A 12837-nucleotide genomic window follows, 5' to 3' on the forward strand; every position below is an offset into this window, starting at 1 on the left:
TCAGTTAAATAACATCCCTTTTTTTTTTTTTTTCCCTCTCTTTGTGGGTAAATTGCAGGCTGTTGCTGGCTTTCAGATGGACTTTTTAATGCCGAGCACTCTCATACATAACAGAAATATCTGCAAATATGTCCAGAGGTAGTAGGTAGGACGGGTTGATCCAGAACAGCCTGGGTAAGGCAACAGCTGCACCCTCCTGCCCACCCCAATCTCTCTCTTCCTCACCAACACCAAGACTGTGACTGTCTCACACACCTGCTGAAGATTTGCAATTCCTAAGCTCACTTGTAGAAATAAGCAGAAAAACAGCTTTCCACCAGCTTGTCTTCAAGTCAGTGCTGGTGCTTTTTTTTGCATTCAGTACTACAGAACTGCTGTCCATATGCTAAAATCATGGAGTTGTTTTTTTTTTTTTTCTGCAGGTTCCTGCAGTGTAAAGAACCTCACTGGTAAAATCCATTTTTTTTAATGTTCTATCAATAGGGCAGAAAGCAGGGAGGAAAGGGAAGGTGGCATCTTCCTTTGAGCTCATATAGGTGTGAGTTTAGGGACAGAAACCACCTTGTTCTAACATCCAGCGTTTCCTTGGCCTTTGCTCACGACAGCAGTAATCTTGATGGTTTCTCTCCGAGCAGCCTGGGAGAAGATGACTCTGGCTGCTGTGGTTTCACCTATCTGCAATAAATTTTGATCTGTATTTTATGTTTCAGGCCTGTTTTCAGCACCCTGCTTAGATTGATTGCACGGTCAAGCAGAGAAGGAATAGAAGTTTCTCACTACAGCTAAATCTGACAGGAGACGGGGTGCCAAGTACCTGGCAGACATCTGTTGGAGGACTGCAGTGCATGTGATTGATGAAGCACGTTTGCTGACATACAAATAAGACAGACATAACTTACCTGGTCACAGCCCACTTATTCCCCTCTGATTTGATCTGGAAGACACCTACAGCAAAGGCTTCAGAAAAGGATTGTCTGCCTACCACTTCTAAAACCACGATAATGCACGAAACTTTGCAGCCCATCCAGGTGGGTGGTTACTCCTGGTACATCCTCATTTTGCTCCCCTCAGGATGAACATCAAGCTGCAGAAGGTTTTTGCTGCGTTGGTCAGTTTTTCAGCCAGGTCATGAGCTCAGCCAGCTTGTGCAGAACTGCATGAGTGCTCACGCTGACAAGAAGGATGGGGAAGGTGGAGGACCGCTCATCCTTCCCTGTATACTGGCTGAAGTCCACCGTGGAGTCTGAGTGCTTGGGCATGTCTGCACCTGTGTTTGGGGGAATATTTAACGTGACCACTCTGAAAACTGAGGCACTAGGAAAATAAAAGCGAGCAGCTGCTTGGAGGACGCCAGTATCACCTGAACTGCAGTTAGGTACGAGGAACGGCAGAGAGCTGCTGAAGTGCTTTTGAGGCTCAGGGTCTCTGTGCATAATGTAATTATCTGAATGCCTGAAGTACAGTGTATTTGCTCCTTTTTTTTTTAATAAAAAAGGAAATTTAAATGCAAAACTTCTGTTAAGGCACATTAAGCTTTAAGACTCGAATACAACAATCATCTCATTCAGGCTCTACTTTCCGCAGCTTTTCTCACTTAGCCAGATGACACATGCCTGCTGTGTTTTAGAACTGAGCTCTGCCCTCATTTACACCAGGAACCCTCATTAAATTCAGCTGAATTCATTGAATTTAACAGGATTGCCTGGTGTAATTAATGTTTTGAGGACAATTTTTTTTTCCTTAGCTTTAATGCTTTAACACCATATACAGCATTTAGATGTGTAGTTGTCTGAATATAGGAAACTCAAACACTTCTATATATGTTAAACCCAAACCATACCGTGACATTGACACCATTTCTTGCATTTTTATAAACATTTAACAATTTGCATAAATCCTGCAGTGATGACATGCCTTTGCATTTAAATTTTAATTATTCTGCAAATCTACCAGGATGTCACTTGTTTAATGGCTCACTGAGCTTGGAGGTCACCCAGTCCAAGTCTCCTCTACTGATGTTTTTATCTGAGTAAAAGCTTCTACTAATGAGAACACAGCAAACATACTGAAATGTATGAATGTCATATGTATGAATTAGAAATTAGAGAAACTTGGAGAAGAGGGGATTATGTTTTCATGGTGTTTCTGTTTTAATGGTTATTTGACTCTGACTAGGACCATAAATTCTTGTTCTCTGCTGATGTGAACACAGGTTGTCATTTACACATGCAGTGAGTGTTAAGGCATTGCTGAATCAAAAAAGAAAGGTTTTCTTTTTTTTTTTTTTTCCTTGACTGTAGAGGTGGATGGCTTCTGTGGGCTGGGTGATGATGACTCCAGCTAATTTCATTTAGAACTGGGAAAGACAATTCAAGCTTCCTGAAAGCATCTTCTGGAGTTGCAGAGGTGAGTAGATCAGATAACAATGGAACAAGACAGCTGACCTTACGCAAAAAGCATGGGAATCTCTGTTATATGTTATTAATTTATATATAATTGTAAAATTATTTAACTGGACTCATTCAGTGCTCTCAAAGCCTTCAAATGCAATGAAGGTTACATACCGGGATCCCTCCCTATCTCCTAAGAAATCCCCCACACAAGAAAAAGTGATCTATGTTGGAGAAAAAACAAAAGTTACTTATAATGAGTAACTATTGGATCAGATTAATAGGTGTGAAAAACTGAAAACAACACTAATTTCAACTCAGTTATACAACTTGAACTAAGAATTTGTCCAATTACTCCTAAACCTCATCTAAGATTATAAAAATATTTAAAGGTAAAAGCTAATAAAGAGTAATGCAGAAGTAACTTTTTACTTCACTGCATTTTAATGCTTACTAAAGATAGGTAAATGGTGCTTAAGCCCACTTGAAAGAGGAGGTGCTGAATCTTTCATTTTTGTTAGTAGTGGTATCTTAGGACCAGTCTACCCAGGTGCTGCACAAATTTAATTCAGATTCAGCTATGGAACCTGGAGACGAAGCCACAGAAATGCCAATCTAATTTCTTTCAGTCAATTCGTACATACTCAGCCATTGTTTCAGTATATGACGTAAAATGTACATATACTGCAAGAATGGAAAAAAATTTATAGAGCCAGGCTCTTTTCAGTAGTGACCAGTGCCAGGACAAGAGGCAATGGGCACAAAGCGGAAGAAATGAGGTTCTGTCTAAATACCAGGAAACACTTCTTCATTGTGTGGGTGACAGAGCACTGGCACAGGTTGCCCAGAGGTGTTGCAGAGTCTCCCTCCCTGCAGGTCTTCAAAAGCCACCTGGACATGGTCCTGGGTAGTTTGCTCTGTGTGGCCCTGCTTGAGCAGGGATGCTACACAGATGATCTCTAGAGGTCCCTTCCAAGAACAACCATTCTGTGACTTTGTATGGCGGTTATCTAGCAACCTCATTTGAGAGCAGCGGACATAAAAAGGTCTAGTAGTCAGTATTCTGACTGGGGGAAGTAAGATGCACACTATAAAAGCAACTGAATAAATGTGCATTCAGAATTTCTATAACATACTGATATTCTGTCAGTAAATTTAGCTGATGAAATTAGCTCAGATCATTAACTCACTAATTACTGAAAAACAGTCATCAAGACAAATAAGGTCAAATGCATTTTTTCTTATAAAAAGAAGCATCTGAGTAACTGAGTGTTTGTATATACATACGCATACATGTACTGTAACGAGAAATAACTAGACAGGAACAGACTTGCAGGGATGAAGCTGGCTTTAGGTCAGCACAAAATCTTCGCAGTGATAGGGCTGTATGAGACAACACAGACTCTGTAGTAATGCCACTGACTATTTATAACTGGATAGATTTTATTTTACATTTACACATTAGCAAGAGTATATACAACTTTTAAAATCGGCTTTGCAGGAGAAAATTAGTTGGAAATGATCTATCCTAACTTGAGACACTGAGTATTAAAGCTATCACCCTCTTTGACAGCTACAGCCTCTAGAAGGGCCTGCTTCTTCTGCATACTGCGAGATGACTCCAGTTCATACATAGTTGTCAAGTTGAAGAGAACACTCTCATGCAGGTAGTGCTTAGGGTCCTGCTGAACCATTCCTTCCAACTGGCGAAGGGAATCCTTGAGTTTTCCCAGATAAAGAAGACAAACAGCAGCATTGTTATTAGCCTAGAGAAAAATATATTGTAAATAAGTAAGTGTACATATATATACGTATAAGTGATGTGAGAAAGTAAAAAAGAAGCCTAGCATCAGGAGTAACAACAGATTTATTATGTGCTAAGAACTACTATTTTGTGTGTGCACAAGTAACTAAAATAGATTCTCAATCATACAATCCTAACCTTTTCTTCTTTTCTCAAGATTTATCCTGTGCTAGTAGGACCCACTGACTTCTAAGAGCTTAAACTCTACAAGTATAAAATGTAATGTAAATAGTGTAGAACATTAGATAGTTAATTGGGAAACTGAATCAGATTTCAGAAACTACATAAGCCTCTGCATGCTGTCATTTTCATTTTTTTTTTTTTTTTAAATGATTTCACTGTATCTTCTACAGTGTTTTTCTCTCTGGCTTATGTATAGAAAATCCACACAAGCAACAGGAAGAAATTAACCTATCACAAAGGCATCTACAATTTACATCAAGGAAGTTCAGCAAATAGGGCAGTCTAATACATCTTAAGTCATCGAGTCAAGTGCATTTTCTTCTCCTAACAACAGGTTTTATGAGTTAACAAAGGATTCCACCAGTACAAAGTCATATAACTTGTTTAGCTGCCGAATCTGAAAGCTGCAGATAAAGGAATAATACATCCTTTCAAAAAGTCTTTCTCTCTCTCTTCAGGAAACCTTATTGATTTCTCACAGTTTATAGTATGTACTATTTTACAGCCTGCAAAATGACGCAGTTCATGCGCTTCTTAAACTCAGTCCCCGCCGTTTTTAAGTGGTCTCAGATCAGGCTTTTGGGGGTAAGCTGTCTGAGTTCTCAGGAATGCTCCTGTATGACCATGCACTGAAAGCTGCCACAGGTACAAATAACAGAAGTAAATAAACAAACAGCTCTTCTTTGATCTCCTTATGTGATGGGAATCCAAGGCTCTGATGTGCACCATGTTAAAAATGTCATGTTTAAAATGATTATATCCCTTCAGTGCTGTGTGAAATTATAGTTTTATATATGTTAGCAGCTGCTATTTCTTTTTCTGACATGTATGCCTACACTAAACACACTGAATGCAAAAAAACAAAACAAAACAAAAACACTTTTGCAAAGATCCCATAAACATAATGATTTGCAATGCCTTCATGCATGTCTAAGTATTCACCAGTTCTTCACTTTCCACCTTTGTATCTTAACCTCATCTATACTAAAAACTCTTCGGCACACAGGCCACATCCAATTTTTCTATAAAGCTCTGAGCATACTCTGGGTACTTATTAAATACATGTATGAAGGCATTACAAGAATAATTTAGGTGTTCATTATAAATGTAGCAATGTGGAGATTTACCACAGCATTTGATGAGTCGATCCTTAAAATTTCTGTGAAAAATCGATGAGCTTCTGCAAAATTATTCTGACCAAGGTGGAGGAATGCTCTAAAAAGTAAGTGACACATGAATGAGTTCTCCTGGAAAACCCAAGGTGATAATATATTTTAAAAAGAATGGACATCATTTTTTATTTTCCCTATTATAGATGTGAGAGTTTCTGACATTTGTTCTTCACGGTATAATCTTGAACCAGCAAGGAGACACTGATTTACAGACAAATGGAATGACAACTTGGATCATTTGGCTATTACATATTCTGCCTACCAAAGCAAGAGTCTTCGCTGTGTTTTCATTAATTTAAATGTAGATACTCTCTTCCCAGAATTATTTCTCTTTAGGAAATTAGCCATGCTACATCATTTTCAGAGCACTTTTGAATTGTATTTTCTAAATGTATTAGGCAATGTGCTAAACATTATAAACTGAGCCCCCCCATCATGCAGCTCAATTACTGCTGTGTTTTCGAGCATTCTTTGAACTAAAGAGGCAGCAGCTTTACTAGCAGATCTGACTGTGGGATAAGGGCCCCAAACAGCTTCTCCTCTCCTAAGCATTATTTATACAAATGTATACTCAAAAAGCGGACTGAAAACATACAATGCCTGGTAGAATGAGAAAAAGCTTCATAAAATCAACTGAAGGATCACAATTTCAATGCTGGATAATATGACTGTACCAAGTAATACAGATCTCGTGGGTCTACATTCCATTCAGTCTCCCTTACAACAGATATAGTTACATAAAAGACAGAAAGAGAACTCAATTGTCTCACGGGTAGTTTGATACTCATTATGTATACTTTGAAAAACTATATTTTAAAGTTTCATTTAGCCATTAAATTATCTACCTGTTCATTAAAACCATAATCTGGCTCTGTAGTCCATCCAATTTGTGAGTCACTTTTTCAACGTCTTGAAAGTACTTTTCTGCTGTTTTTATGTCTCCAATCTAGACAGTAAAATTGTGAGAACGTTACCACAATAAGAAGAAAAGAGACCCAGACTGATTACATCTTTTACAAAGGATAAGAACATGAAAACATGTCGAAGTCCATTATCTAATTGTTTGGTACCAAGACGACTGGGTAACGTCTGTTATCAAACAAGGTATTTGAAGAGCCACGCTAAGATTACAAAAAAGAACACCAACACCATGTACAGTTTTATCTAAGGCAGTGATTTTCAGCTGTGTTTGTGGAGCCCTCATGTACTGTAGAGTACTGGTGCCACACCTCCTCATTTGGCTCTTTTGTTGTAACTCACTCCAGAGTTTGTAAAATTAGCTGAAAATGAGAAAAGGTCAGACTTACTTCCAGTAGGACTTGGTGTTAGTCCACAGGAAAATGTGGAAATGAAGACAGATGCTTATTACTCACAAGCAGAAGCTGTCAATAAGCATGAAAACGGGAACGCAATAGCCTGGGACTAGCGTAGGACCTGTACTTAGTCAATACACAAGGTGTTTCTGGGTCAAAGCCAGAGATCACAGGACAACTTGAACGCATCAGACCAAAACGTGTCAGAAAACAGCCCCAACACAATGGGTCGCTGTGGGGAGACAGTCCATATGCAGATTGAAAACTACTGGTTAGTGGATCATGCAGGCTGAAGGAAAGCAATGTGAAAGCTGGCTTAAGGACAAACAAGTTTCATTGGAAGATGGACAGAAAGGGGATTCCTAGAAGGAAAGAGGTATTTCACCTAAGTGCATGTCATATACATTGCTATCTGAGATAAGAAAAATATTTTCTCTGAAGAAGGTCCCTTTGGTAAACAAGCTAACAATTTATGTTTCATAGGAGGATGCGCTCATGCTTTTGGTGAGGCTTCCCAGTACAGTGTCTAATTTTAGGCTGGAGAGACGGAAGGAGAAGAAAACTCACTACTGGGTAAAATAAATCTTTCAAAAGGAAGAAAACTAAACTAGTTCAGGAGCATAAAACCATGAAAACCAGGCAGCCTTCAGGTGGGGACCTTCATAAAATCACCTTTTTGTTCAAAACCAGGACCAACATTACTGAAGATATTTGTGACAAACGTGTGGAAGTCTCCTTAAAGCTCTCAAATGGTGAATATTACACAACCTCCCCAGAAAACTCATTCCAGAATTCTTAATTACCCTTACTATTAGAAAACACACTCTACCCTGCTGCACTTTTTATGCCACATTTTGTTCTATCCATAGTGGTCAGGGAGAATAGTACAACTCCTTTTTTCTAACAGGAGCCTGCAAAACACTGTGTGCTTGAGTTTGCTGTTCATCTGGAAACAGGTTATTTTTCTGAAGTGCTCCTAGGATTTATTTACCACTTTTACCTTTGATTTTTTTTTTGTGGCAATATTGTAGAGGGTAAGGTCAGACAGCTTTCTAGTTTTGAAATTCTTTAATGTAGTTATTTAAACGGCAATTTTGGACAGGTCAGCCAGCAAACAGAGTCTATTAGAAACACACAATAAATACTAGAGACTAAAATGCACTCACTGTTTCTTTATCACATGTGAATTTCTGTTTTAGAGGTCAGGTGATTGCTGGCAGAATTAGAGTGCTTCTTAACATTTCTCTGTGGTAGCCTCTGAATTCTCCATTTCTCTCATCCCCATTTCCCATTTTATAGTAAGGCAACAACTAAAGGCTGGCCATATATCAGATCTGGGCCTCTTCACTTTTAGTAAGTGTGCAATGTTGCCTTTTGATTAAATCTTTAGCATAATTTTCTATAGTACCTTTTTTATTCACTAATGTACACACATGTAATTTTAATATTAGTGCTTCATATTTCCTAGCATTATCTAATATCACACGGTGAAAGGTTTTTAGTTTTGTCCACTGCCTCTATGATTTGATACAGTTTTAGCTATAGTTCTAAATACAACAATTATTCACTACATAGCTGTCAATAGCAACATTACCTAGCATATTTAGAACCAAATACATACCTGAAGGAAAATCCTTCCAATTCCACTCAACAGCTGAGGCTCTTGCTGTGGGTAATATTTGATGACAGAGTGATAAGCATCTACAGCAAGCACATAGTCCTACGGGGTAAAAAGCACACAACCAGATACTTAAGCTCAGCATTCTTTAGCCTTTATGTAGCCTTTAAAAAACATATATATGTAAACAGAATCAAAATAATTGCAACTTGTGAATGGGACAGAACTTCTGCCTACCACTGCGCGCTGTCTAAACTCTCAGTTATACTGGAACTGTATAAACACAGGACCTTCCTTTATTTATTTATTTTGCAACTGGATCATATTCTAGTTGTAGCTAAATGCCAGGAGAAAGAATCTCTTCACTTCATTCTTTCATTTCATTCATTCAAAAAAAAAAATTAACTGTCCAGGATTATGATTTAGGATGAGAGTCAAAAGCCTTCCATGTGACTCAGGTGTAGGTACTTGAGAAGTGTCTCATGTTTCATATATATGCATGATTTACATAGTTTAATAAAGTGTTGAGAAGCTTTGGGAACTGTTTGTGCACATGCTTTTAACTTGTGAAAAACATGAAGTAATGTGACAGAAGCTAAAACTTCTTCCATGTTTTCAGATGAAAAACCAGTGGCCAAGGGAAACACATGTAGTAGGTACATCCACAGGGTACAAGGTTGCACCAGTCTCAGCTACAGCTTCTTTGATCAATTCAGAGCAGAGGCAGGGAAAACCTGCATGTGCTTATAAAAAACAGGCATTTGCAAAGACCGAAGGCTATGTGCTGTACTGACCTGGTGCTTCCTGGCAGTTTTGCCCTTCACCTTCATACCAGAACTTGTAGGTGTTCAGAAGCAAAATATATCAAAGAATAATCTTTCAAAAGAGCACAGACACCTCGGGATACTCTGTACCATACCTTTTTTTTTTTTTAATTGGTTATAGTGCTTATTCCTCATCTCCTCCTTAGTCTGAGGAGGCCGTGTGCCCCAGGTGTAATGTATTTCTTTTTCTGAGATTGTACTTAAAATGACTGAGTTCTATTTGGCCATGCATCAGGTCACTCTTTGGAACATACTAATTTTTTCATACACGCAAAAAACATGAGAAGTCTTTGGCGTCTTATCTATATACAAGAGCAATTACATAGCCTATGATAGTAGAGACTGGCTAAAACAACCCCAGGGGCACTTTGCAGGACCTTTCTTTTGCAAACAACTTGTATATTGCACATATAACTATTAAACTTGAACTTCTAACATTTAGCATAGAGAGTTTATTCCAATTCTAGTATGCCATGCCATGTCCATGGTCATTACTGGTAATGGCAAGAGTTCAGAGCAAAGACAACAGGCCATATAGGCAACAATGTACTTGTTTAAATTCTGATTCATTTAGCATTCACAACTCAAACACGATGCAATTTTTACTACCAAAATTCCTCACGAATTTATGACAGGACAAACTCAATTTTCATTGTAACAGCTCTCACTTACAGGACTTGTTTGATCATGAAGTCCGACAGTGTTAGGTATTGCATAAAAATCATGGAACAGGGCTCCTCTGAACTGGCTCCTCAGAGGAACCCCAGCCACGCTTGTATTAATCCTTGCAAGATTGTCATTTATAAAAAACAAAAGATTGTCTGGGACTGAATTTCATCCCTTTGCAAATAACAATATGCTTGCTTACTGGACAAATAATTTTATTATATCACATTCTAGCTTTTGTGCTCAATGTCTTCTATTCTGTAGTCTAAAGCTGTCCCTTTCCCGGTGCTCACTCTCACATACACTCCAGCTTAGTCCATGCGACAAAGACGTGCAGCAGAACTGTGAGGGACAGGGCTGTTGCACTCACATCCCCCAAACAATTCCCCGGAGACCCTGTAGTTAAGTTGAAAGAAAAGTGCTTCTGTCAGCTCAGTATGAACTGACTGAAGAGAAGTCTTGGCCAGCACAAGCTGCACGAGGGGGCACTGTTTGCCCAATTATAACATCACAGGCTCCCTAGCATAGGTAAGGAGCCAACCTTGTAGGAACAAGCAGACAAATAACATCTTGGAGGTCCATGCTGCAGGGGCAGGCTTGGCCTAGCCAGGCAAACAAACCCTCTTCCCCTTTTGCACTTCCTATCAAGTATTGTATTATGTGCATTATATGTGTATTATAACTAGGAGCATGCAAAGGTTCACACCTCCTAAAATGTGAGAGGTGAGGCATTAAGAGTCTATGAGCTGTATTTGTGGATCAGGAAACATATTGCACCTTGTTTCTATATGATGGCACATCACACAACACCTGTGTGTATTTACCACATGCCCTGCAGTGCCTGTCACAGGAATAGGACAGTGTGGCCAGCAGGTCTAGGGAAGTGATTGTCCCCCTGTACTCGGCTCTGGTGAGGCCGCACCTCGAGTACTGTGTTCAGTTTTGGGCCCCTCGCTACAGGAAGGACATGGACGTGCTCAGGCGAGTCCAGAGAAGGGCGACCAAGCTGGTGAGGGGTCTGGAGAACAAGTCTTACGAGGAGCGGCTGAGGGAGCTGGGCTTGTTCAGCCTGGAGAAGAGGAGGCTCAGGGGCGACCTTATCGCTCTCTACAGTTACCTTAAAGGAGGCTGTAGTGAGGTGGGGGTTGGTCTGTTCTCCCACGTGCCTGGTGACAGGACGAGGGGGAATGGGCGAAAGTTGCGACAGGGGAGTTTTAGGTTGGATGTTAGGAAGTACTTCTTTACCGAAAGAGTTATTAAGCATTGGAACGGGCTGCCCAGGGAGGTGGTGGAGTCACCATCCCTGGAGGTCTTTAAAAGACGTTTAGATGTAGAGCTTAGCGATATGGTTTAGTGGAGTACTTAGTGTTAGGTCGGAGGTTGGACTCGATGATCTTGAGGTCTCTTCCAACCTAGAAATCTGTGTCTGTGTCTGTCTGTGTCTGTGTAGGACCCATTTCTTCCAGGAGATGACAAGAGATTGTCACGTAGGTCTAAAACCACACCCGAGCACAGGTGAGGCTGGGCCCAGCATGAAACAGTAAAGCGTTATGACAGTATCCAGATTTACTTCTAAATACAATCTCATCTTGTAATTGCTTCAGTACATGCATATAAAACTTACTGTAGGCGGTAAGTTTTGTATGTATATACTCTCCCCCACTTACTTATCATAGAGACAATAGTAGATTTCTAGGGTATCCTGTATACTGCCAGGTGACACAGAAATATGCCGCTCATGGTATGTTACAAAAGCACCTTATTTGACAATTCCTTCTGAAGGAGCATATTGTAAAGTACATGATATTTAGTCTTATCTACTGAAGACCAGATTTTAATTCCCTGCTTTGCTACTGGGACATGGTAAAAGAACAATTGTCTGTGAGAATGATAAATGAGAAACCCTCTCAGAAGAGTGGAATCTTGTTTAATACAAGTTGTGGTTGGGAGGATTAAGAAATATTAAGTACTGGCAGTAAAAACAAAACAAAACCAGTCAGCTTGTGATCTTAAGACTTAAAGTCAGGGTTGATGTGTTATCACAGTCTTTAACTACAAATTGTGACCCTTCAGATTTTCCACACCTTCATAAGAAATCCCAAAAGCAGGACTAAAGTTACACAATTCAGGATATGAATGAGAGTTGGTATTGTTTAATAATTCAGTATTTCTTTAATTACGAAAAATTCAGAGCTAAAATTAGATATAATCATCCAAAAAAAAGTTCTATTAAGCCACTGGATCTACCTGCACAAAAACAGCAAGTGGGGTTTGTTTTCCTCTGATGCACTGCAGTGTAACTGTATTTCCCTTAATGCTCACTGCATTATACACTTTTGTGTTTTCCCCCCCTCATCTTAAGTACTTAAAAATGAGTTATGAGATATTTAGAAATAAACACAAATGATCATGATGCATAGAATGCTAATATTAGGTTCAGAAACCACAGATTAAAAATCAGCTTTAGTTATTACAAAAAGTATAGTTCGTGAAGGCCATAATTTTGGAGAAGAGGATGGATAACTCGCCCTTCCTCTCTACCTAGTGCATTTGAGGAAGGGTTATGAAAGCAGAGATTCACAGCATTATGAATCCAGAGTGTCGTACTGCAGCACAGTTAGGCAAAAGACATGATTCATGCAGTCTTTCTCCTTATGCAACCAAAGTCCTTACGCATCAGTCCCTTGCACCATTAGTACAAGGTGCTAGCTCCTTCTTCAAGTGTAGTTTTAATTGTATTTAGACCCAAATTAAAAACAATTCTAATGCTTCTGTTTTTACTAAGGGCAAGCTCTACAAAAGCTAAAACAACACTGACAAAAAAATCTTACAAAATGCAAAATATGCCCTTAATTAGAGTGCATTTA

General features: G+C 39.3%; 1 protein-coding gene across 1 annotated transcript in view; it reads right to left on the reverse strand.

The window, feature by feature from the left end:
- Nucleotides 1–3813: 3813 nt before the first annotated feature.
- Nucleotides 3814–12837, reverse strand: part of TRAPPC12 (trafficking protein particle complex subunit 12) — a 54913-nt gene continuing 45889 nt past the window's right edge. Inside the window, exons 9-12 of the mRNA XM_035542926.2 lie at nucleotides 8484–8582; nucleotides 6395–6495; nucleotides 5505–5592; nucleotides 3814–4156 (exon numbers count right to left, since the gene is read on the reverse strand). Coding sequence (XP_035398819.1) covers nucleotides 3914–4156; nucleotides 5505–5592; nucleotides 6395–6495; nucleotides 8484–8582 — 531 coding nt within the window. The 3' untranslated portion in view covers nucleotides 3814–3913. The remainder of the gene's footprint in view (nucleotides 4157–5504; nucleotides 5593–6394; nucleotides 6496–8483; nucleotides 8583–12837) is intronic.

The sequence above is a fragment of the Cygnus atratus genome, chromosome 3 (genome assembly GCF_013377495.2).
Source record: "Cygnus atratus isolate AKBS03 ecotype Queensland, Australia chromosome 3, CAtr_DNAZoo_HiC_assembly, whole genome shotgun sequence".
NCBI classification, from domain to species: Eukaryota; Metazoa; Chordata; class Aves; order Anseriformes; family Anatidae; genus Cygnus; species Cygnus atratus.